This window comes from Conger conger, chromosome 5 (genome assembly GCF_963514075.1).
Source record: "Conger conger chromosome 5, fConCon1.1, whole genome shotgun sequence".
In the NCBI taxonomy this organism is placed as follows: Eukaryota; Metazoa; Chordata; class Actinopteri; order Anguilliformes; family Congridae; genus Conger; species Conger conger.
In genome coordinates this window covers 49,357,709-49,384,384 of record NC_083764.1, presented here as the reverse complement: position 1 = coordinate 49,384,384, position 26,676 = coordinate 49,357,709, and the positions used below count along the sequence as shown (strand labels likewise).

At 41.1% G+C, this 26,676-nt stretch overlaps 1 protein-coding gene across 1 annotated transcript; it reads left to right on the top strand.

The window, feature by feature from the left end:
- Nucleotides 1-298: 298 nt before the first annotated feature.
- LOC133128909 (uncharacterized) lies at nucleotides 299-23,563 on the top strand. Its single transcript, XM_061242717.1, has 21 exons — nucleotides 299-404; nucleotides 771-1,064; nucleotides 2,273-3,498; nucleotides 3,665-3,739; nucleotides 4,103-4,226; nucleotides 4,723-4,856; nucleotides 4,931-4,990; nucleotides 5,185-5,318; nucleotides 5,889-6,054; nucleotides 6,469-6,608; nucleotides 7,847-7,993; nucleotides 8,335-8,422; nucleotides 8,642-8,742; nucleotides 8,976-9,163; nucleotides 9,635-9,785; nucleotides 10,042-10,201; nucleotides 10,397-10,538; nucleotides 10,791-11,000; nucleotides 12,059-12,170; nucleotides 12,263-12,422; nucleotides 23,014-23,563. The coding sequence occupies exons 1-21, from the start codon at nucleotides 395-397 to the stop codon at nucleotides 23,173-23,175; spliced, it is 3,984 nt and encodes a 1,327-aa protein (XP_061098701.1). The 5' UTR covers nucleotides 299-394; the 3' UTR covers nucleotides 23,176-23,563.
- Nucleotides 23,564-26,676: the final 3,113 nt, after the last annotated feature.

Here is a 26,676-nt window from a genome sequence, read left to right as displayed (position 1 = left end):
TTTAAACATATGATCTCAGACATAGACAAATGATTGTATTCAGAAAGGCAATCTGTATATGTGAATATGTAATCAGTAAATTCTGTAATAAGGTCGCCTAGTTAGCAAGCATAGTAGCCTATTATTTTTAATTTGTAACAGTTCACTCCGCTTAGTCCGAAGACTTCACGTTACCTAGCAACGAATCTCCTCCCCACTTGACTACATTATGTCATTCCAGACGTGAAGCGGTAGGACCGTGTATTATTAATGAATGGACAGGGCGCTTGCTTAGTTTCAGCATTCAAAAACATGTGAGGGGATGAATTGTTGGAGGAATTGTCATTTATCTGCAGTTGTGAAGGTACAAGAAGCAGGCTGTCTCCCTGAATCCTGTTGGATTGCTGAATGAACAATGTCATCAAGTAAGTTTGGAGACCTTTCGCTCAGGTTGAATAGTTGTATAGTCCTCAGCATACACCAGCTTCAGCTAACTTTACCTGTGAACGTTTTTACAGTGGACCTAATAATTATGCTTTTCAACACATTGTGCTTCTTTGATTTAGTGGATGGGGCAAAATATTTGGCATTTAGGTAAAGTGTTAACCAGGAACTTCTCACATGTGATGCAGTAGGCTACATTATAGTATACTGCCACATTGTCTGGCCTGGGGTACACTCGCAATGCTGAGGTATACCCTTCCCTCTTACCACTGACCACAATGTAACAATGCGTCAATTATTTAACACTGTCTTACCTTTTGATCGGTTGTTGTTTCCTTGTTGCTAAGAAATTGATGACCCGGGGCCTTCAACAGGGGCTGCTCCGAGGATGAGCCAGACAACGGTGGCTGAGGACTCTCGGAGCAGTTCTGAGGAGATGTCAGAAGTGGAGGGGGAAAACGGCGAGGACAAGAGTGTAGACATTGAAAGGCCGTCCTCAGTGCTGTGGGAGAGGGTCATCCGCCAAACCATATTAATTGACCTCAGCGATGATGAGAGCCTCCACTTCAACGACCTGCAAGGCACCTTCAACATTTGTCAGTCACAGGATTCACCACCAGAAGCAAGCTTTCATTTAAGTGGTGAGGATGAAACCAAACTCTTGCTCTCTCCATTAAACAGAGCCACATGACTAATGGTTCTGATCATAAATGCAGAAGTATTGCAAACTTACCCCCTATTTTTCATTTATTTTTATAACCTCCTCAAATAAGTTTGTATTATTGCCATTAAAGCAGTAATGGGCATACCTGCATGCATGTGATTTTGAAATTGTTCATGTGAGAGCCTAATACTAATTACTGTGCTCAGTTTTAAAGGGTGTCTTCTCTAATTAGGTAATTATTCAGCTACCACACATTAGTGCTCTTTACGGTGATGCGGTTCCTTCTCAAGCTGCGTTCTGTGGATTGTGAGAACCCCCCCTTGTGGTTAATGAGTGAATTTTTAATTTTATGAAAATGAATAGGCAGTACATCATTTCCTGGATTGCTTCCCTGTTATATTATTATTCCTGCTGGCTCATGTTATCCTGCACGGCATTTTTACATCCAGTTGGCCAAACATGAATGAGTGAGACAGAATGTTGTATATGCCTCATTTTCTCAAAGGTATCATTGACATTTTTGTAGATGTTACAAATACTGTAGATGTAACAAATTCAGCAGACATTCATGATTACCACTTCCAGTAATTACACATATCTTCATTAGGGATGTGCTTTTGGTTCATATTTTATCATTAGTTAGTGGGGTTATTTCTTATTGGTTAACCATTCGGCTAATTCATTTTGCCTGTTATAATAAATTATTCTAAAAAGCAAGCATATAAGATATTAAAATGTCATTTTTATTCTGTATATAAACCACAGTTGAGCTGTATCTTTGTCGTAGAACATTAATGAAAATAGGCAGGTACATTTATCTAATTAGCTGCATTTTGTGCTTTGTAATGTGGTTACTGCCAGGACCCTGGGTGTTGTTTTAAGCTACTGCTCATTGTCGGTCATTTCTTGTAGGCTTATGTATTTGAAATTATGCTTGACTAATTTTGTCTCATAAGCCTTGGTAGGACTTATTTTATTTTCCTGTGGTTCAGCTATTATGCAAAGACATTAAATCTGATGAATTGCTTCACCATATGTTCTTTGGTGCACAGCATTCAGGCACTGTGTATCATTATTTTGTACTGTTTTTAAGATTTTGAGGAATTAATGTTATTGAATGATTCTGCAATACTCTTCACCTTCACAACCTGCTGTGGTTTGCTGTGCAATAAATTGTTTTTGCAGAAAATATGGAAGAGTCTGTTTCACATGAAGAGAGCAGTCTCCTAGACAACAGTTACTCCAACCAGGCAGATGGGGCCCAGGAAGGCTTGGTCCAAGGAGCTGGGGCTCAGAGCAGTGAAATGAAGTTGTCGGCACAGAGGCCCAACACAATGGAGATGTCACCAACATATGGGTATGAGGAAGCAGGAGACACCAGTGAGGAAGACCAGGAGGACCTTCCATATGATGGAGACCTCAGAAATGATCTTGGGAACACCACAGGTGAACAGGACTGCGACACTATTGACCAGAGCGAAAGAAAGGCTAAACTGGAGAACAAGCCTCCCGCACAATCTTCTATTAACCAGGATACTGTGGACAATACCCCTTCACCAGTTCTAGAACGGGCAGGCAAGATGTATGGCGAGTCTTCTAGAGGGATCCACAGCACTGGTTCCAGGATAGGGATCGCAGAGAGAGCCAACGGTGGTCCAGAGGTCTTTGGCCACACCGGGCCCACTGAGGTTGTGGGACAGAGCCAACCTCATGATGCTGCAGCTCATTCTAACATCAAAGAGCTCCTGCTTCAGCATTTCTCTCTGGATGAGCGGCTCAATTCCAGCTTGTGCATTGAGGCCGAGACTATGCCCGAAGTCTCCTTTGCTGACAGCATGGATGAAACAATACTGAGTAAGGCCCCTCTCTCACTGAAATTAGGCAGAGACACCAGCGTCACCCCGGGAGACAACAATGAACAGAGACAAGAGGGCGATATGACAGTCCCTGCGGAGGAGGGTAAACAGCAAGCCAAAGAGTCTCAGGGAAGTGAGGACACCCCTCCTACAGGAAGTGATGGGGATTCTACAGAGCGAGGTAGGTCTGGTAGCCCTTCTCCAGATAACGATGGGGTCCAAATACAAAGTTCTCTCTTAGGGAGGGCTCGGTCTTTCAATGAGCTCAAATATGGACAAGGCCAAGTTCACTACCCACTTCCGGATTTTTCCAAGGTGGCCCCCAAAGTTAAAATCCCTAAAGCAAGTGCTGCCAGTCACCAGCCAGGCATCCTCAGGGCCCAGTCCTCTCCAGGCATGCTGGGTAAATCCGCAGCTTCCTGTAAGGCCACTGTGGACCTCATTAACAAAGTCCTGGAGGACTCCGTTCAGCCATCGGAAACGCCATTCGTGTTCAGTGACCAGCCAAAGCAGCAAGACCCACCAAAGTCAACAGAGCTTGTGCACCACTTACAGGTGAACTGATTTGAATGCACTTGTGTATCCAATATTAGCAAGATTGCAGCATAATTAATTTAGACATAGTATACAACAAGCTTGTTGTATAATCTGTTTTTTGAACTTCACAACTATTTGATGTGCATGGTACCAAGAGATCTGAAATATACATATTATGTTTCAGGCTGAATATGATAAATTATTGACCAAATATGCAGAGGCAGAAAACTTGATTGATCAGATGAGACTTGGGACTAAAGTAAGTCTGAATATATTTATCTGCCTTTGCACTTTGGAGTGGGTATATATATTGCTGAGTTAGTATACATCCCTTGTACATAATGGTCATGACTAGGAGCTGATCAAAGATAAACAAAACAGCTTTTCCAATTTGTATTACAGTTTGGGCAATGCTACCAAGGACAATGTAACATTTCAATTTATACATGTTTCTAAGGTGTCAAATGCATTATTGTGTTTAATGGGAAAAAACTAAATAAATAATAAGTCAGACCAGAGACTTCAAAAGTTTGAAGACAACCCTGTTTTGTATGCTTCATTGAATGCCATGATTTTTTTTGTGTGTGTAGGACTTTGTAACCTCACTTTCTCCTCTGGTTAGCAGGCACAGGGCTCAGTGGACCCTGGGGCTTTTGAGGACCTGGAGCTGCTGGAGGTTCAGGTTCTTGAGAATTGTGGGCATCAGCTGGACCAGCCCCTGAAACGCACTCACTCCACCTACAGAGGCAAGGGCACCAAGTGCATTTCACCAAGTGAAAAGTTAACATCTGCTCCTGCTTTGACTGAGCTAGAAGAAACATGCTATGAAATATGAAAACATGACACAGTGAATTTTGAGGGGTTTGGCAGTTGATAAGTTACATAAAATGAATATCTGATGGTTTTGTGTAAGAGAACCTTGACAAAGCCAAAATATATTATATTGTATTTTTTCTTATATAATGCCGGATTCTTTGTTTGGTTATGTAACCTGAAGCTATATAGCTATTATAATGCAAGACAAAGATAGAAGTTCCAGTCCATACAGAATTCTATTAAAAAATATACATTTACATGTACAGTACATTCCTTGAACAGTTCTCTAAAATGTGAGGACACTTTAGATGCATGATACAAAATGCAAAGAATGTTTCACAATGGCACAATTCACAATAGCGTCATTTTTAATGACAGCCATTGTTATCTATGGCTTTGACATATAGGCGTCATTATTTACACCAGGCCTGTCTACAGGGTATCCGGAAGACCTGGATAATCCAAACCATGGCCCAGCACAGACAGACCAAACACAGCCGAGCGATGGAGAAAGAATGGCCACAGAACTCATGGAAATTATAAGCCAGTACATGCAAAAGGTAACCTGGAAGTGTAGAGAAGTAGTATTGAGAGATATGCAATATTAATCCAATCTATGATTGTGTTTCTCTAGGTGGAAGACTTTCAAAACTGCCTGAACCTCATGTCTATTGGAATTAGTGAGCAGCAGATGGTAATTATATATTATTCATTTATGTATATTTGTATATATTTACACACAAAATAGATAAGAGTCATCATCCAGTCTCTCAATCTTTTGTTATTGAATAATTTCAATAACAATATTATTATTGTTGAATATTTATACTAGTCTTTCTCGTGGTTTCATAGGTTGAACAAGTCTTTGAATTTAGCCTTATTTTCCAGGTCTTTAAGAGTATGATGGATGCCCAGGATCAACTAGAGAGGAATTATATCGCCAAGAAAGAGGAACACCGAGCTCTTGAAATGCAGAATTACATGGGCCTAGCAAGAAACACTGGGGAATTTGATCCAGAGAGGTGTGGTCCTTCGATGTTTCATCACAGCTGTTAAGTTCATTAGCCTGAATCTGGCTCAATCGGCCCATGTTGCTTGTGCCTAGCAGGCATTCTCATTTGGCTGTAGTATTGAGTGTAAAGTACAAGTTTCTTCAAAGTCGAAGTTCAGACAATTTCTAAAATGTTTCTGACTGCATTTTGGCTACTATGTCCAGTTCTAAGTATTACACGACAACAGTGAATTACTGAAACAGTGCAGCGAGATATTTTTCATACAGACAGTTCGTAATTCATGAAATGGCTTACAGTATTATAGTAGAATTACAAACCATTGGAGTGTCCAAGACCAGGCTTCCCATAGCGCTGGGATGGTCTGTTGGCAACAGACAAAATTACATGTCTAGATGGGCTGAATGGCCTGTTCTTAGCATTTCGCTTTCTTACAGCATGTAAGTACAACCCAAAATAGCTGAGACATTAGTTCCCTAAATAAAAATGTTGAGACCGCACTCTGGAATTAAAGGAAAGAGGCAGCTTTTTTGCTCTGCAGAGCTGCCCGGACATCCTGATGTTTTGACTTTATGAATACAGGAAAGTGGAAGGGGAGATATTCAGAATTAGCATGCGCCTGGAAGACATCAGAGAGCTGATTGATAGAAACGTCCGCAGCCAGCTCTCACCCCCTGCCTCCTCCTCTGCCCCTGCACCCTCACTGCCATCGGACTCAATCTTCTCCTCCCCACCATCACCGTGTGAGGTAAAAACCCAAAAACTCACCCAAAACTTTCAACTCTTCAAGCTTACTGTCACATGCTTACTATAGCAGCTAGCTTTGACTAGCATGTGAATCCATACCTGACACTACTTAGCTAACTGTAAGCCAAATGCTTGCAAATTCATTTCACCTGCCATCAACGTGGCCAACTCTGCTCTATGGAACAGGGACTAGCCTGAAGCCTCCATGTATTGTAACATTAATTCAGAGGTTTGTAGGGCGGTCTGTAGCATAGTGGTTAAGGTACATGACTGGGACATGCAAGGTTGGTGGTTCGATCCCCGGTTCGATCCTTGATAAGAGCATCTGCCATTAATGTAATGTATAGATGTGATGTGTATGATACTGCATTCCTCTTATGTGGTGTGTAATACTGTGTGTGGTGTCACCTTTCAGGAGCCCCCTTGTTATTCACAGAGTGTGGGGACAGAGGAAGAAATGGTGGGGTCGGACCATATGCTTGCCCATGTTCCACAGCCCTGTGACGATCCCTTATCAACTACACAGTCTAGCGAGAACGCTGGTGACAGTTTTAAGTATGTGAGCGATTGTGTAATTGAATAGGTTGGTGGGAGTCAATAAATCAATCAATGTATTCTTGTGTTTTATAAATGGTATAAAAACACACAATTAAAAGCCAGCACCAACAAGGGGAAATATCAGTAGAGAAATATTCCTGGAAAAAAGTTGCAAATACTGCAAGCCTAGGGTGACAGAAAAAAATAATACATGATTAACTATTTGCAATATGAATGCATGCAAATTCACAAATATCAATATTATTATTAATTATTCATAATTGATTGGCTATGTTTTACAAACAGTTCTCAAAATATTTTTTCACCGCAAACCCCTGGGATAAAATAAAAGCCACCCTAGTGTGACAGTAGCAAAGAAAAACTCACAACTGATCAATAGTCTAATCATTTGCTAACATTTTTATAATATTATGCAAAATTCAAAGATGGCCCTGTGCTCAGTTAATGTGCTGCAGTGTGTTTTCTATTGCACTGTCATGATGCAAGAATGCCAATATATGACTAATTATCTAACTAGACTAAGTAGGTGCAATTAGGTTAATTGGTGCAAGCAGAAAAACAGGAAGTGTGATACCCCTGTGATAAAGTGTCTAGTACTCATTTTGACTGGATACTAGATCAGCTCATCCGGTACATCTGAACCAAATGACCCATATGAGATCTGTTCATATGAGATGATATTGCAGGGGTGTCAAATCTTTCTCAAGAAGGATGAAATTGAATTGTCGTAATTCAATGGAACACTTCATGTTGGCCTGGCAGTTTTAGCTATAGATCAGGGGTGCACAACTCCGGTCCTGGAGGGCTAGAAATGATGTTGGTTCATTCCTGTACTTGACCACAGTAAAATATTTTGGACACACTTGCAGTCTGCAGCTGTAGCTGGTGCATATACAAATGTCTGATCAAAACATTATTTAGCTAATGAAATAATTAAGAGCAGAAGTTGGAACAAAATCCGGAAGCGGATAGGCCCTTGCTGTGCACCCCTGCGATAGATATTTTCCATTCCTCCAGCCCATTGAGCACCTCTGGCACAGAAAGAACAGGCAAAGCGGAGTGGCAGTTCTCAGTATGGAGACAGGGTGTTGGCAGGCAGTGTAACGGGAGAGCAGCTGCAGGCGCTCATCTAGCCTCCCGGGGGGGTCACGTTACAGGTAGGGGGGTCGGCTTGCAGCCACGGGAGTGTAGGGGGCGTCTCCACAGCCTCTCAGGTGCCGTCCCTGTTCCCAAAGCCACCCAGACGCGTCCCAGGAGAGGCACGGCTTGGGCAGATGTGCGGAGGAAGAGGAAGACCACGCGACCGCGGGGAAAGTACGCGATGGAACACATCTGGCTTCGCTGAACTTGACTCCGCCCAGCCCGCCGGAGGCATCCAAAAGGTTAGCGTTTTGGGACTTTTACCGCCAATCGCTGAAGCTAGATTAATCTGTACTGTACAGTCTGTGCCTGCTCGGTCTCTCTTCCATTGTCTGTGTATCTTGTCTGATGGTGCCAAGAGGGCTTTTAAAAGTAAAAAATAATAGCATAATAAAACTTCATTGTTTTGTTATCTTTACTTTTGAATGTAACTTTCATTACATACTAAGCTTGTATTGTGCACTGAACTAACTGTTTGAATGGCAGGAAAACCATTCTTATCACACGGGGGAGGTACAGGGCAGTCTTTGCAAACACTATGTCTGTTTATTGTCATTATCCTGTTTATTTGTGCCTTTCCCAGGTCAGGCCCTGTGTTACCTTGGGCCTGTGGAGATAGTGTTCCTCATTCCCCTGTCAGACAGACACAGGCCCTCTTGCTTCAAGCACAGGTAGGCAAAGACAAGCAACAAACAGCATTTAGATACCTAGATAAGACCTTTAAAATACATTTAAAATAATGAAAGATTACCTTGGAAAAGAAAGGCCCCAGTTGAAAAACCTTCCACTGTCTCTTCCACAATCATAATCGGTGGTGGTAATGGTAATGGTAGTTGTAAAGTCTATAAGCTGGGGCTCAGTCTAACTGAGATGGGTGTTGTGATGTGCAGGTGCAGAGAACAGTGACACCCGAGACAGACAGTGGGTTCGGGGGCTCGGACCTTAGCCTTCCGGCTGCGGAACAAACACCGTCCCAGTCAGAGACAGAGAGGTATGGTAGACATGTTGACTGCTTTCTGATAACCATATACCTGTCCTCCACTCTGTTGTTTACACAAGCAGATATTAACATGATCAACTGTCTTATCTGTGGAGAAGAAGCAGGAGGCATGAAATGAGAAATGAGAAACCCATTGACCATCTATTTGTGAAATTAATGATATCTACATAGATTTAAATCATATAGAATCATTCACATTAACTTACTTTGTTGTTTGTGCACAGGTCATGTTTATATTCTGAACAGTACTCGACTCCCATTAACACGAGTGGCTCAGACAGCGAGACATCCTGCTCTGCTATCCAGATGACCACTGTCCAAAATGTGTCATCATGGAAACAGGGTGAAGGCCAAATCAACAGAGCAGACCATGGTATATATGGTAGTGAAGGAGTTAACAATGGCCTGATTGGTGAGTGAGCTTTAAGTTGTAGAGCAATTATAGTATTTAACCAATTAAAAAGCTGAAGCTGCTCAAGGGCCCCTGGGATTGTTCCCTGAAGTATCAATGGCTTACACCGTAGTTCTCATATTCTCTAGTTCTCATGCATGTATGTATCTCATGCAACATGTTAGAGATTGAAACGTTAGTTAAACATTTCAATGGAAAATATCCATAATGTGTGAAAATTAAACCTCGGGAGGTTGCTTTGGCTGATGTGTCCATTTCTGTGGGCAGTGAGCTGATTTAGAAACAGTACATCCAAATAAGTGTTTTTCCAGGGTTTCACATGCAGAAAAGCTTGGGAAATGATTTAATGTGAGAAACTGTAAAAACGTGGTGGGGGTGGGGGGTTGGTTTATTTCACAGCCCTATCTCTGAAAGTCACAACATTGTGCCTTCATCACATGACAGAATGGTTATGATTTTTCAATCCTCCAGGAGGTGAATCTCGCACTTCAAGGCAGCCTGGCCAATGTGGCGCAGATGGCCATCTGGTACCGCCCCCTCAAACGCTCATGCTGTCCAATGATTGGCCACATGGACACGTAGCGCCATCTGAGGTTCACAGCCACACCTGCTCCTGTCACAAGTGAGAGCGCAGCACGCGGCACACACAAGACTGCAACACTGCGGTGTGGCAAGAGGCTCTGAGCAAGCACCAAAACAAAGCACAACACACACCCTATACTAATACTACCACTCCTGTAACTACCGCCAACAACTACTGTTACTAGTTACAGCTACTGCTATTGCTGATATTACCAAAACTACTGCTACAACTAATAAATATTATGTAATAATTATACAATTAAAATAGTTTCCCACCTTGGTTCTTTGCCTGTCAGCGAGGCTATCTCAACCCTGCAGTTGGAGGTGGCCAGGCTGAAACAGGAACTTGAGGAAAGCCTATTTCAGCTACCTCATATCACTAAGAGGATGGACTACCTGGCCTCCAGGTACAAGCAGGAGAAGAGGTCCAAATCCAGGCCAAGGGCCCACATGAAAGCCTCCCCCAGCAGGTATTCAGCCCACTCTGAATCTGCAGTCAACACTAACCAGTGAGCAAACCACTTTGCTGTTTGACGCAGATTTGTATGATTGGGATGCATGCCTCCCACTATGTGCTCTGTTTAACAATTCTTTTTATTTGAATTGCACCTCAGTGGCTTGAGGCATTCAGGGTATAGACATAGGAAAGAGACTTTGATGAATACAGATTCAAACCTCTTCAAAGTCGAAGACTGGATTTCTTCAGATATGGAGCCAAGTAAGACTCAAACGTGGCCGACTTCCTTTTCAAATCTAAATTCACTTAATCTGCAGTGTTTCGCGACGGTTTTCAGTGATCAATAGGGTAAAGCATGAGCAAAAAAAACATACATAGTGTTGGAGCTTGAGAGCGTATGTTGGAGTGTTTCCAAAAAAATGCAATAGTACAACCTTAAGGTGTAAATATCTGTTACGATGTGGGAAATGCCAAAATGCATTGTGATATAGTGCCCTGTATTCTGTGTCTAAATGGGTTTGATATCTGCCCAAAGGCCGTGTTTCATGTGGATTGTCTTTCCTGAAACAATCTGACGTACGCCTCAAGGCTTTTTTTATATGTATGACGTGATGGGTTACATTCAATATGACGATGTATATAGAAATGACCTAGTTCTGCATTGCGCTTGCGCTGCAACAGATGGGGGTGACTCCTGCCAACCCGTGAGGTCGGAACATTCCAGCACTTTCAATCAAGTCAGCGAAGGAGGGGATGGCAGGCGAGGGGAGCCGCGCAGTGCAAGGCGCCAGTCTGCGGGTTTGTATCCACTGCTTTGTCCCGCTTGTCCAGGCTGACATGGGACATCATGGTGGCCACTGTTTATTACAATTCAGAGAGGGTGTTCAAAGAATATACAGTGGGCTCCAGAACTATTGGCAATTCATTTTTTATAAAATTATGTTTTGGTTCATTCCATTGAAACCATAGTTAGAGTACAATCTTTTTCGTTGGCATTTTGAGTTTATCTCAATAATTATATTGTTTATATTTTGTGCATTGATAGACAGGGGTGCCAATAATTCTGGATCCCAATGTACACTCACCAAGCACTTTATTAGGTACATTTTTACTTTATTACACCTACTTATTCATACGATTATCTACTCAGCCAATTGTGTGGCAGCAGTGCAATGCATACAATCATGTAGATACGAGTCAGGAGCTTCAGTTATGTTCATATCAACCATCAGAATGTGGGAAAAATGTAATCTAAGTTACTTTGACCGTGGAATGATTGTTGGTGGCAGACAGGGTGGTTTGAGTTTCTCAGAAACTGCTGATCTCCTGAGATTTTCACACACACTAGTCTCTAGAGTTTGAAAAGAATGGTGCAAAAAAACAAAAACAAAAAAATCCAGTGAGCAGTAATGCAAATAACCACACATTACAACAGTGGTATGCAGAAGAGCATCTCGGAACACATCATAACTCTAAGTGGATAGGCTACAGCAGTAGTAATAAAGTGCTTGGTGAGTGTAAATAGACTCTCTGAACTCTTAGTCTAAAAGTCTAAAAAGGTACAAATACATTTGGAAAACTTTGAAATCATTGAAGAACAAAAATGTACCGGCACTGTCACTTCTGAGAGTGTATCAAAAATGATCCTGGCTGCGAAGGCATAAATATGGAGAAACCGAGGCAACTAGCCAATTAAAGTAGACAAACCTGGAAAACACAATGAGAAATACAATCTCTGTCTTCTCTGTGTGTCATGAAACGACACACCTTTTGGATTGAAACACGATTGTTATAGAATGCTTTTTGGTTGTCATTAATTCTCATGTACTGTATATTCCCTGTTATCTTGGCAACAGGAGATGTGGAAAGCACCTACCCAAAGGGGAGTCCTTTTCCAAATTTGACGCAAACCCTACAGAAGCCGCTGCTACAAGTCAACTACGGTTCCTCCTACAGTTTGCCTGCAGGGTAAATCGTTGTTCTACTAGTAATGTAGAGCCGGTGAATGCCTTTGAGCCACCATGACTAAACACTTGCACATTCTTTTTGTTAACCCTCAGGTTCAAGGTCATGGAGCCACAGTCTGCAGGCCAACACAGAGGACGCTCCACCCAGTCAGACTCGGCCCTCCTGCCCAGCAACATCTACTTCCAGAGGCCGCAGGGCAAGCCTCGAGCCTGCTCACGGGCCAGCAGCACCAGCACACACAGAGGCAGTGAGGTGAAGGCTCCATCAGGCATCTGTCGTGAGCCACGGACCCCTTGCCGAGCTCAGACCTCACGTTCCCACGAGCAGTACCTCACCATGAGGTGTCTCGGGGACGAAATCAAGTACTCCGAACGTCCTGGAGCCCTGGTAAGTTCTACTGAACTTCCAGCCCAGTCTCGAAGTGAAGGGTGTGATGCAAATCTGGTAATCGATGTCCTGTATTCAATGTATTTACTCTAAAGACTCTTTGTCACATATGATTATAGTAAGATATATTTTATTATAATCAATCAAAAGAATAGAGTTGTACAGATTACAGTGTACATATCATCTTTTGCAGTTTGCTAATCACATGCAAGTTACATATACCCCTCTTAGCTCTTTCTAAATTACCTTTCCACCACGATGTTTAAAAATCAAGGTACACCCTTCCTATATCCATCCTCTTTGGCCTTAGCCTTATCCTATAGCTCCCCCTTCTTGACGTTTAAAAAGAAACTATTCCTATAATATTATATTTATCTAAATATTATAATTTCTCTACATTTTTCTACTTTATATAGTATCCTAATAAGAAATAAAAGATATATAAAAGTAAACTTATAATATGTTACTTTTCCTACTTCTACAAGTAATATAGATTATAATTACCACTCCAACTTGGTTATAATTGTTCTGCGTGGATCTTTCTTCACCAGCTCGTAGATATCTTCTGAAGCCAAATTCTGGGATCCTGCTCTAAGGTCTAAAAACTTATCCCTTATATATCTTTTTTGTATACAAAAGTGTCCCCATTATGTCAAGCGGGAAGACATTTATCTTTTATATAACTTGTTTTTCAATGACCATATTAATTATTTCTGTTTTTCCAATTGTCATTTTCTCATACCTCCAAAGAACCGTCCCCAATATTTTATTTCATGGGCCCCTCTGGTTTGGGAATTTCCCCCATCTTAATATATGAGTGGAAAAACACTAGCCCTTATGTTGTTTTTAATGAACCTATTCATCACTGGTGTCTGTGTCAGTTTCATAATCTCTCCTTGACTTCCTCCAAACTTTGATTTCATGTAAGCCAGACGTTAAAGCCTGCCACCATCCCAACACCCTCTTCAGGTGCCCCTCTCCGCGGCGCCTTAAGGGATTTACAAAGGACATCCAGCCAATAGCTGAGTGTAAATCATCCGCCATTAATCATTAATTTTCTTTCGGTATTGACATCCCTTCCGTTTTCCTTATTTTTGTTTTTCTTTAGCCAGGCATTGTGCCCCTCCCCTGTAGGGTTGGGGTATTCTCAGTCAGAACTTTAACCTTGCTCCTTAAAACCCTAAATCTAAGTCCCCCGACTTCAGACTCCTCTACTGACAAGCATGGCTGCTCATTCTCTGAACCACATATTTTTCTTCTTACGGGCGTTCTTACTACCACCTCGATGGCGTGTGCGAGGGGTTAACAATGCATTCCTTTCTAACCCATCCCCCGTCAATCTCTCATCAGGGGGGCCTAGGGCCGGGTCCTCGACACCCCCTTCAACCCCTCGCACTAAGCCAATCTTAGCCCGTAAGTGCCTCTCAATTAACTCACATAGCGTTAATATCCAGGTATCAAACGGTAGGGAGTACCAAGTACTAACTGGGCTCCCATCTGTCATCCTCCTCATTGTTTTTTATCATCAATCAAGCCCATGAGCACACCTACCAATGGGAGAGTGTTCTCCTGCACATATGCCTATATGACGTAAGCTGAGGAGAGCACTCACCCCTCCCTTACATTTTTTCTGGTTATCTGTCACAAGAACAATTTATTCTTTTAAGAAGTCCTCTGACTATATGCATGAGAATACATATCTGTATATATAAATCCTAGGTTATATTATACTTTTCTTCCATAATCCCTCCTTTTATCATATAAATGATAACATGTTCAAAGAGAAAAATAATTTGTCTACTTTGCTCATCCTGATACATAGAATAACATAAGATAATCATACTGATTCATAAGATTATCATAGAATAACTAGGAATAACTATGGAAAATATTCTATATAATTTTCCCCCTTTTGCAGCTTCTAAGCCACACACATAGCAAGCTTATCCAACAGTAATGTGCCTGTTTCGTGCCTCACTCCATCGTTAGCCACCTCATTTTAGACAGTTGCACATCCGCAGTGTGCTAATATAAAAACAAAAAATAAAAGAATAAAACAATGATGCAACCAATAGTCCCAAAAGCCACTCCTTTACAGGAGCCTCGTATCCAAAGTCCTGTCCATTCCTGAGCGTTGTCTTCAGGTTGAAGCAGACGCATTCCAGGCATCCCCGCATGCCTCCTCGCAGCGTGAAATGGGCAATGTCTCTCACATCCTCAAAGCAGATGATGCACCGACTCCTTGGGATCTTTCCTCCTTCAGGTTCAGGGATACAGCGTGTAATCTGGAAACTGTTCCTTCCATCGAGGAAGGCTTGTTGTTCCAGGAAAGCCTTTCTGTACACATCACCACCTCCTGTCCTTGGTTGGTACTTCTCCTTCAGGGGTATACCCCAAACTGTCTTTAAAAATAAAATAATATACAGATAATACAAACCCCTTCCCCACATAGTTCTCCCCGTTCGAGTGTTTTTACAGCTGTCGAGAGGGTACTTTTTTTTCTCTTGATTATATATTTAGTTTGTTGTTTCCCTTCAAGGTCTTCGTAGATATACGGAAATATATTCCTGCGTATTGTCACAATACCTTGTTTTTCCTCATTATAAGGATAGAATTTAATCATGCTGATACATGTTATGGGTGTGAATAATCCCTCTGACAATGGGTAATTTGGAATGTCTGTATATACAGTCATTGTATTCTCTAAAATTTCAAATTTTTCTCTGTGATTGTCTAGGTTGATAATATTGATGCATTCATTCTTGTTCAAGATAAAGCATGGGGTGCAGAGACTACCGTATAGGCCCCTGGCCCCCCTCCTAAACCTCACGGTTTTCTCACAGTTCAGACAGGAATCTAGTGGGGGGTATTTGAGGTTGCAGGTGTTAAATAACCTTTTCTTATCTCCAAAAGCAAACAAAGTATTCACTATATGATTACGATACCCTCCTAATTCTATGGGATTTCTGGGTGTATCTGTTTCATTTGCGAACCCCTCTTTTAGGGCTGTCACTGGGAATTGTGATTCACTGGCTTCCACTTGTTCTTTTTCCACAATCCATTTCCCGGTTTTATTCTGTAAGAGATCAAATACAATTTTTCTTTATTTTATATTATTTTTCCATCCTACCTCTACTAGAATATATAAGTTTTTCCATGCGTTTTTGATTATCTATATTCCCTAGGAACTTAATTCTTTTATATATTTACACGGTTTCGATTAGGCCCGGTGAATAATTTAGGGGTTTATTATTATTATTACTTTTTTTATGGATATACACTACAAGATTTCTCTTTTCCTTGTGAGAATGGTTATTTATTAACCAGCAGGATTTTCCCCAATCAATCTTAAACGTCCAACGGATCAAGTTACATCTCTGTTGGATGCGTAGATTTATGTATACGGTTTGCTGGTTTGGTGCAGGAGGCCATGCAACTATTCTTACACGGGACATCTCTCTTTGGAGTTCAATTTTGAATTTGTAACTTTAGTGTGAGGATTCCTGTGAATCCCCTTCTTTGTTTGGAGGCCCTATGCCTCAGGTGTCAATTTTGATTTTTAAGTACACAAGATATATAAATCATTCTTTGGGCTCCTACCCCTACATTTTGGATTCACAAGTATTTGCATTTCCATGGACATACAACTGAGGACTGTTATTATTTGTGACCCATCGAACACAAGCATGATCAGGTATAGCATTTATATTATTTCTTAATACCTGCCTATTAAAAAAATTAGACTTTAGATATCCCATAGCCAATGCATGTTGTATTAATACTAGCCACTTAGTAAATTTGTAATTCCATATTTGTATTCATAAGGTGCCTGTTATTGACAAAAAATCTAATCTCATATTCAGCATTCAAATTTAATTTGTTATCTTTGTCTGAAATCTTGTCCTGAAATCCACATTCCAAATAAAACCATATTTTGATTTTAGAATTCAATTAACAATTTTTACTCCTAATGAGTTTAATTACTGTTACTATGTTACCAAGATTCAAATCAAGAGCTCGGAGGAGGGAACTCACCATGGATAGAGCTAACGGTATTGCTTCACCGTTATCCCGCACTCCCAGATTTCCTTCCCCTGATACATTCCCGATTAGGCTCATGGTTTCATAGGAACTGTTCCAAGTTGCCATTATTCCAATATGCTTGCCTCAGTTGTTTTTCTGCTGTGACCTGTGTCTCTGACTGTTCCAGGCTTTATACCTTATCTGTTTGTGTTTTGGGTAGCCATTTTGGTTTTTGAGGTCAGTATCCTTCACCCCTCTATCTTTTCCTTATGTCTATCTTAGGCCTCCCTTAACAGTTAGTGATTTCTTGCCGGGGTCGTCGGGTCAAGATTTCAGCAAAAGTACGCTGATGCTCATGCTCTTGTTTTTGAGACTCGAGCTTGTGATATGCATACTGTTGTCCATGACGCCTGCACCTTAAGCATACAAAAATGACATATATTATTCCTATGATTAATATTCCAACTCCTATAACCCATACCCAGGGCCCAAACAGGGATTTAATAGTGTCCCATCCCCAGGACATGATATTAGAAGTGGTTTCTTTAAACATATTTACTCCATTATTCACTCCTTGTTTAACTCCTGTCCAGATTGCTCTGATCACATTAGAGACCCCTCCTCTCCCTATAAAAATACGTTTACTTGTATTGCTATAAAGAGTTAAGTTTCTCATCCACTTATATCCTTCGTATACATGTCCTGCATTAATCATCTCCTTCCAAGCTTTCCATACCAGACGCAAGTCGTCTCGAAGGTCACAAGCTGGCTGTTGCCATATTAACTCTTTTCCTCTCTTACAGGTGTTATCTGGGGTTATGACCTCCATATTTTTAAGTAGGGCCCCAGAAGTCTGATTTACTATATACAACCTTTTCCCAAATTTGTCATTAAAATATATTAGTTGAGGCTTAGCTCCATGTTCTTGCTTCCCTGTGTAATTAGTTCTGAGCGGTGGCACGAAGTGGTCAGGGACATAATTTTTAAAATAGTCCTGGTTTTGTGCATTATTCCCTATATCTCCAGCATAGGCCTCCCACCAACCACTCATTAACGTATAATGAATCCATTCTTCCTTGTAATCTGTTTTAGGATCTTTTCCTTTCATAACTTTGTTCCAGTACCAACTTATCCAATTCCTAAGTTGTTCTTCTACGGGCCTATATCTGAAGGTTACGTATTCATCATCTTCCCAGGTGCATGCCATTGTCATTACACCCTTTTTAATGTCGTTTTTAGAGATTGATTTTTCCCTTATATCTTTTTCGTCTTCTATATATACTGATATTGCATACTGTCTCATTTCTTCTATCATCTCCCTTTCTTTCTGAAGTATCTTCTCTACTATTTCTCGAGAAGGTATTACTGTCTTAATCAATAACGATGGCATTGCTTGGATTGTATCAGCAGCCTAAATGCCCTTTCGAAATTTATCTTGACTCCAATAGGCTAATGTACACAGTAAAGTTCTATTCTGATATACATATGTATTTGTCCACCCTAGTTCCTTTTGTATCTTTATTGATTTATCTATTTTGGGATATTGTTGCGGGTCCCCTATATATAGACTAGTGAGTAGTGGTGTTGTGGGTCCCCATATTATTCCTCGTTGTTCTAATTGTGACCATCGAAGTCCAGTGTAACTCGGTAACCCTTTCCTTATAAGCAAGGGGTATCTAAGCTCACATCTCCTTGCCTTTTGAGTATTTTTTGTCGGGACCTCCCGCTTTACTTTATGCCCCAATGAGCTTGGATAATATCGAGTTTGCCTGCCTCTTGAACATTTCTGTTTCCCGTCTGCGTTGATACAGCTGACATCGCATTCTATCATACTGGATTTCCGACCTCCTTGAGTCAAATAGTGACAGCATGTTTCGTTTTTCATTTCCTGACCGCAATTTTCAGTACTATTTTCACTTCCTGGTGATGTCATGTTGTATTCACACCAGATCACATTTATTTCCTTAGTAACGCATGTGTATTGGTAAGGGACTCTATATTTCATTATATAATTTCCTAATCCTATTCCTACTACAAAAATTATTAACCCTAGTATTGCTAACCATTTCTTTTCCCGATTTTGTCCCTTCTTCAAAGACTCACTGCGCAGGATTTGTTGATTTTTCTTTTGATTTCGGATTTTCATGTACTCTGTCAGCATTTCCTGATCGGAAACACCCGCTGAAGCACGACATTCTCGTCCTCCTTGTGCGTCGTTGCTGAGAAGCATCTCTAGGTCCTCCATTGTTCGGGTTATTTCTCAGTGGTATTGTAGTAGCAAAATCGTGGACGTCCTTGTACTCTGGCTCGGGGTCTGGAACTACAGGTTCAGCTGCTTTTCCGTCAGCGTCTGTAGACAGGGGTTCCACTGAGTGCCTAGCTGAAACAGAGTATACACCTTCGCCAACCCCAACTCTGGTGGTGACTGTTATGGTTAGTGTGTAAAGAGGCCCTGTGGCCTCGTCTTTATCATCAGAATGGTTGCGGCGAGGGTTTATCCGCCCTGTGGCTCCCCTCCGAGATTCCTCAACCACAATTGTTTCTCTCACTTGCCCTTTATCATCAATTAGGCCTTCTGCGCACACAATTAATTGTCTTCTCACCCCTTTTAATATCCCTTCTACAGGGAAAGCATGTAACCTGAAGTATGCCACTTGCCCTACTTTTTGTGCTCTAGCTTTGAACTTTCTCATTAATAAATCTGTATCACTGCTGTACCATGCTCTGGTTTTCTGATCCCCAAAAGGTATGTCTAGTATTTCAGCATCTTCTGGTGGGTACAGACAATTTTTAACTTCCTCTTTATAATCTGTTAATCTCCATACTACTCTTCCTTCTCTATTTATGGCTTTTCGCCTAAACCTCATAGGTCTGGTATCTGTCTCTCCCCTTCGGTTAACCATCAGCAGCCAGGTGGGCCCGTAGTTGTATGTCTGTTCAATAACATTTCTTAGTTGGTCGTCTCTTTGTCTACCCATAATGGGCTGGGCATATGTTGACTTTTCCTGACCTTTGGAGGTCTCATTTTTATCATAGGGGATTAATGCATGAGTGAGGCCCGCTGCTACAGCTGATCCCTCGAAAGTGAGTTCCCTGCACTCATTACATGTCACAAGTTCCCCTTCTGCTGTTTCAAGGCAGCTACATTTTTTCCTAGGCTGCCCCCCCTTCTCAGGCCCCTCTATTTCTCTGGCCATGAGAAAAGTGGTATTTGTCGCAATGCTAATCCTGCACTGTCCACAGACCACTAATCTGTGCATCATCACTACTGGAGAATGCCCTGTCTGGGTTGTCATTCCCCATAGGGCGTCCCCTGGTAACCCCTCTATTTTTGGGGGTACTCTTGCCCCACCAGGTCCCTGATATCCTGGCCTTAATTCATTACATGAACACATGATGCAACAGCCTGGTCCTTTAATTTCTTCCAGCATTGTGCCACTGAGGTTATTCCTCCCTTTTTCAATTTTACCATATTTTTATCTAACACTTTCTCTACTATCTCATTTCCTTGAGGATGATAGGGTGGGGAAAATATTCTTTCTATATTGTTTTTGATACACCATTTATTGATAATGGTATTCTTGAAATGTGCTCCATTGTCTGATCTAATTTCTTTAGGTTTTCCTATTGCCATTACTGTGCTTTCTAGCTTGGCTAGAATCTGTCTCCCCGTACCTTGCCGCAGAGGATGGACCAGGGTGTACCCAGTGCACGAATCAACTATTATCAGCAAGTATCGGTGCCCCCCTGTGGATCGTACTACAGGACCGGCCACGTCCATGCAAATACTTCCCCAGGGTACACTCGACCTTATAGTTAATCCAGCACTCCACAGGCCGTGTGGTGTATTAATCATCTGGCATTGTGAGCAGTTCTTAACTACTCCCTTCACTACCTCTTTCAGCTTGGGTATATGTAACCTATTCAAGTTCTTAATTACATTAAAAGAGAAATATCCATTCTCTTCATGTATTTTCCGAACCTATGCCTCTCCCTCTGTCGGAGGCGCGACTTGTAGTCCCTAGTAGTCCCTACTATGGGCTATTCTTATTAGGTAATATACTTCTATATGTGGGTCTGGCATATCACTGACAGCCATTTTCCCACCTATTTATAAATTGATATGTATACTATTACTTTATTAGAATCTACTGTCCTATACAGTTTTCTAATATTGTAACTTATTCTAAATTACTTCGATTCCTTTTGAGTTCGAGTATTTACGGTTTCACTACTTAGGTGCCTATCACCTTTCTCTTCAGTGCCAGTAATCAACTCGAGACCCTCGAGTAGGAATCCACTCGGACAATGCCTCAATAGGCCGTGAGCAATTCTCTGCTGCTCGTGCCCCACGTTGGGCGCCAAAATTGTCGTGAGCCACGGACCCCTTGCCGAGCTCAGACCTCACGTTCCCACGAGCAGTACCTCACCATGAGGTGTCTCGGGGACGAAATCAAGTACTCCGAACGTCCTGGAGCCCTGGTAAGTTCTACTGAACTTCCAGCCCAGTCTCGAAGTGAAGGGTGTGATGCAAATCTGGTAATCGATGTCCTGTATTCAATGTATTTACTCTAAAGACTCTTTGTCACATATGATTATAGTAAGATATATTTTATTATAATCAATCAAAAGAATAGAGTTGTACAGATTACAGTGTACATATCATCTTTTGCAGTTTGCTAATCACATGCAAGTTACATATACCCCTCTTAGCTCTTTCTAAATTACCTTTCCACCACGATGTTTAAAAATCAAGGTACACCCTTCCTATATCCATCCTCTTTGGCCTTAGCCTTATCCTATAGCTCCCCCTTCTTGACGTTTAAAAAGAAACTATTCCTATAATATTATATTTATCTAAATATTATAATTTCTCTACATTTTTCTACTTTATATAGTATCCTAATAAGAAATAAAAGATATATAAAAGTAAACTTATAATATGTTACTTTTCCTACTTCTACAAGTAATATAGATTATAATTACCACTCCAACTTGGTTATAATTGTTCTGCGTGGATCTTTCTTCACCAGCTCGTAGATATCTTCTGAAGCCAAATTCTGGGATCCTGCTCTAAGGTCTAAAAACTTATCCCTTATATATCTTTTTTGTATACAAAAGTGTCCCCATTATGTCAAGCGGGAAGACATTTATCTTTTATATAACTTGTTTTTCAATGACCATATTAATTATTTCTGTTTTTCCAATTGTCATTTTCTCATACCTCCAAAGAACCGTCCCCAATATTTTATTTCATGGGCCCCTCTGGTTTGGGAATTTCCCCCATCTTAATATATGAGTGGAAAAACACTAGCCCTTATGTTGTTTTTAATGAACCTATTCATCACTGGTGTCTGTGTCAGTTTCATAATCTCTCCTTGACTTCCTCCAAACTTTGATTTCATGTAAGCCAGACGTTAAAGCCTGCCACCATCCCAACACCCTCTTCAGGTGCCCCTCTCCGCGGCGCCTTAAGGGATTTACAAAGGACATCCAGCCAATAGCTGAGTGTAAATCATCCGCCATTAATCATTAATTTTCTTTCGGTATTGACATCCCTTCCGTTTTCCTTATTTTTGTTTTTCTTTAGCCAGGCATTGTGCCCCTCCCCTGTAGGGTTGGGGTATTCTCAGTCAGAACTTTAACCTTGCTCCTTAAAACCCTAAATCTAAGTCCCCCGACTTCAGACTCCTCTACTGACAAGCATGGCTGCTCATTCTCTGAACCACATATTTTTCTTCTTACGGGCGTTCTTACTACCACCTCGATGGCGTGTGCGAGGGGTTAACAATGCATTCCTTTCTAACCCATCCCCCGTCAATCTCTCATCAGGGGGGCCTAGGGCCGGGTCCTCGACACATCAGATTGAGATAGTCCAGCTGTAGTCCAGTACAAGTCTGTTTGCTCTAAAATTGAAAAAACCCAAATTTAACAAACATGCCATTTGCTAGTTAAATGGCTCAATGTATCACTTTCACTTGTATTTTACAGTACATGTAAGTGAAGGTATATGATATTGAAAATTACTGGTATTAGATACTGTACACCAGGGATGGGAAACTCCAGTCCTGGAGGGCCGGTGTGCATGCAGGATTCTGCTGCCACCAGTTACCCTGGCTCAGTCAGTTGATTAGCCATATGCAGCATGACAAATTCACTGGTAAATTAGACCAAAATAAAATACACATTTATCCGCTGCTGTTAATATCATGGAATGTGGCTATAAATGACAGATCATGTAAATGATTGGGATAATTAAATAATTAAGAGCAGAAGTTGGTCTGAAATACAGAAACAGATACAGCTCACCTTGCCCATCCCTGCTGTACACAATATGATCCTAATATTGTAATATTATACTTACCAAAGTACCCATCCTGTTTCCTGAATATGTCGCATATGGACATGCACTGCTTTGTTTTGTCCTGTCCAGGATGAAGATATCAGCAGGACACTGGACAGAGCCATCGAGGCAGCGAGGAGCATGAAGCGTCGGACAGACAGGATGGCTGAGAGCCTTTCAGCTGACCTGGCCAAAGCAGAGCTGCAGAGTAAACTGTACCCACGGCGACGTCGAGAGAACTCAGACTCCTAGCTAGCGACAGAGCAACAAGACTTTGTTAAACTGCTAAATTTGTGGAACTACCGTGAGGCATCAGTCACTCGCTAATTAGAGCCTGGTTATGTCAAAGCAAGTCAGGGATTCTTTTAAGATGACAGCGCATATTAGCGCTGCCCATTATAGGGTTCATGCAGTCCCACTTAGCCATCGCTGAAAGTAACATTTTTAAGCCTTCAGAGGAAATGTCTAAACCTTTACAGTGAATTTGTTTGACATGGACTACATTTGATACGCTTTGAGATTTAATAAAATCGCCTTGGGGCCTTTATATCTGACATTTTACTAGTTTTTTGTGTATGTATATATTACCTGACTCTAATATATTTGTAATAAATATACGTATGTTTGTTTGTCTCTTTCACGCATTCTACTGCCTCAGTATTTAACTGCAGTGATTCTAAAGTTGGTTATACTGAGATAAATGAAGTGAAGCAGAGACTGAACCAACTGAATTATTGTCTGAAGCCTGCAGCAGCAAAATCTACCACAGGGTGGTGCACCAGTGCTGTTTGGTTAATGCCAAATGTCTAACATGTAAATATGCAATGCCAATATCCCCATTGTAATACAGGAAAAATAATATCCCGGAACCGAAACCTACTTTACTAGTAGTGCTACTGCTACTATTACTGTATTGGCATTTCAAAACAGTTCTGCAAATTATATTCACAAAATAACCCCGCAAGGTTCAATCTCACTATAGCAAAAACACATATATTTATATATGATATTTTTAATCCAAAATTCATAGGAATTGGGTCATATTTCACATATTACATTACACGTGTCTTATCATTTCCTGTGAGAATGGGCAGAGCCCATTGTCCTTACGGATGAGTCTGTACACCTGACACCCCTGTCCTGCTGTACTGGGACATCACAGACAAAACCCTGTGTTATTAAGTTTCTATTGAGCTCTTCTTGTTTGCTTCTTTAACACCACTAAGGCCCTTTGGTGTCTTCCCTCCTCAAGAGCAGTTTTTTGTGACAGAATATTATATTCCTTTGGGTATTCTGTGGTGAGATATTTGCAATGGCATTAAAAAACCCCAAGCCTTCCTGATTGTCCTCTGTGGTAGTCCTCTACTCTTCACAATATGTAATGCCTAAAAGACACAAAACACTTCCTTATCCTCTTGCTTGAGGATTATCTGCCTGCTTACTTGCTCTTGGATTCCAGAAAAACTTGAAAACAATATTTTAAAAGAAACAAACAGTGAGCACCATAATTCATTGGACAGTGACACATTTTTGTACAAAGTTTGAAAGGATACAATGGCAATTGAAGTGCAGACTGTCAGCTTTAATTTGAGGGTATTGTCATCCATATCGGATGAACCGTTTAGAAATGACAGCACCTTTTGTCCATGGTTCCCCCATTTTAAGATACAACAAGTATTGAAATGGCTTCACATGTGTCTTTCATTGGGCAGGTGCATTCATTTGCATCGTTGGTGAATGCAAAAGAGAGCTGTTGTCTAGTCTTGATTTTAAACTTTGCAATTGCCTTTGCAGATGTGACAAGGGTGTGACAACATGAGGAATGCAGTGTCGATGAAAATTAAGCTGGCTGTCATAAGGCTCAGGCATGAAAATAATCAGTCAGGAACATTGCAAAACCCCCGTGCATACCCAAGTCAACAGTTTGGTTCATCATTAACAAGAAAAAAACAACTGGTGAATTACATTATGTCAAAAGACCTGGAATACCGTGGAAGATCACTGTAGTGGATGACCGGAGAATACTCATATGGTGAAGAAAACCCCCCTGCCCAACAGATCAAAAACAATCTCCTGGATGCAGGTGTAGATGTGTCAAAGTCTAGCATATGTAAAAGACTACACCAGCAGGACTACAGAGGTAAACTCCAAGATGCAAACCACTGATAAGCCTAAAGAACAAAAAGGCAGGTTGCTAAAAAAGCACTTAAAAGAACCACAAGAGTTGTGGACAGATGAGACAAAGACGCACAAGAGTGATGGAAAGAGGAAAGTGTAGAGAAAAAAGGAAATGCTCAGGATCCAAAGCATACCACCTCATCCATGAAGCATGGTGGATGGGGTGTTATGGCTTTGGCCTGTATGGCTGCCAGTGCAACAGGCTCACTTGCCTTCATCAATGATGTGACTTCAAACACAGACATAGAACAATTCATTCTGATGTCTACAGAAATATTTTATCTGCTGAGATAAAACCAAATGCCTCCAAACTCATTGGATGGCACTTTAGTGCCACAAGACACAAGTGGAAAATCCTTGACTGGCTGAGTTAATCACTGCATCTGAATCCAATTGAACATGCATTTTACATGCTGAACAGGAGACAGAAGATAAAAAGTCCCTGAAATGAGCAGGAACTGAAGATGGCTGCAGTACAGGCCTGGCAGAGCAACACTATTGCCGTATCTGGTGATGTCTATGAGTCACAGACTTCAAGCAGTCATTGTATGCAAATGATATGTGACCAAATATTTAAAATGATTCCTATATTCCACATAATGTTAAATGGTTTAAACAGAATTTCTCAACAGTTCATCTGATATTGATGAAAATACCCTCAAAATGCTAGAGTACAGAACCAAAATGGCAAAAGATTTGTCAATGTCAATTATGGTGCTCAATGTATGTCTCATGCTTCATTTGACAATTCTGATAAACAGTAAACACACGTTCTGAGTCATATCAAACAAAACAAAAAAATTTTTTAACCGTTTTTAGAGAAAAACCGTCCACAGTTCAAAGCAAAAGAAATGTTCACTGCATGGAAGTTTCAATGTGTTTACTCAATTTAAATGAAAACCAAAATACATAATCTTACATAATAAACCCATGCATTCAATGGGAAATTTTCCATCTCCAATAAGCAATTATTTGACTGAAGAAATCCCTTTTCATGTACCAAGGTTAGGTCTCTAGCCTCTTTTTTGAGGCACACATATTGAGCCATTAACAACTTTCCATCAATGTTTCCCTAGTTCATAGCCTATTGTTAGCAACAGCTTCCCCAGCACAATGTCACAGTGGAGCACTATTACCATGTGTATGTAAGTTTGTATGAAAATGGAAGATATTATACTTTACACACACACAAAGGCTAGGCTCAAAGTTTTTTTTTTTGTTATTCATCATGAAAGTTGGACTTTTTGGAACACGGTGAGTTTGCGTTACTGTTCTGTCAGCCTCTGTTTGCCAGCCATTGTCATCCATTTCCCTCAGTAGAAGACCATGTAACCTGATGTGCAGTACGCTCAGGGCTGTGCGTGCTGCTGCTCTCTCATCCATGACTGGAAGGACGAGGAAGCAGCCAGTGGGAGTCTGTGTGCTGTTATCACATCTCACAATCCCAGGTCTTTCCTGTGCTGGCTGTCACACTGGAAAGGAGTGCCCACCTGGGTGTCCAACCCATTCCCCACACTCCTTGAGTTCTCCACCGACCACTTAAATGTCTTATTTTTGGAAAGGGGAACTATGATT

Bases quoted from the DNA above. Each gene is read 5' to 3' on its own strand.
- LOC133128909 (XM_061242717.1), top strand. The intron at 6,609-7,846 runs GTATGTGAGCGA...CTGTTCCCAAAG, and splicing joins AACGCTGGTGACAGTTTTAA to CCACCCAGACGCGTCCCAGG. The intron at 7,994-8,334 runs GTTAGCGTTTTG...TGCCTTTCCCAG, and splicing joins CCGCCGGAGGCATCCAAAAG to GTCAGGCCCTGTGTTACCTT.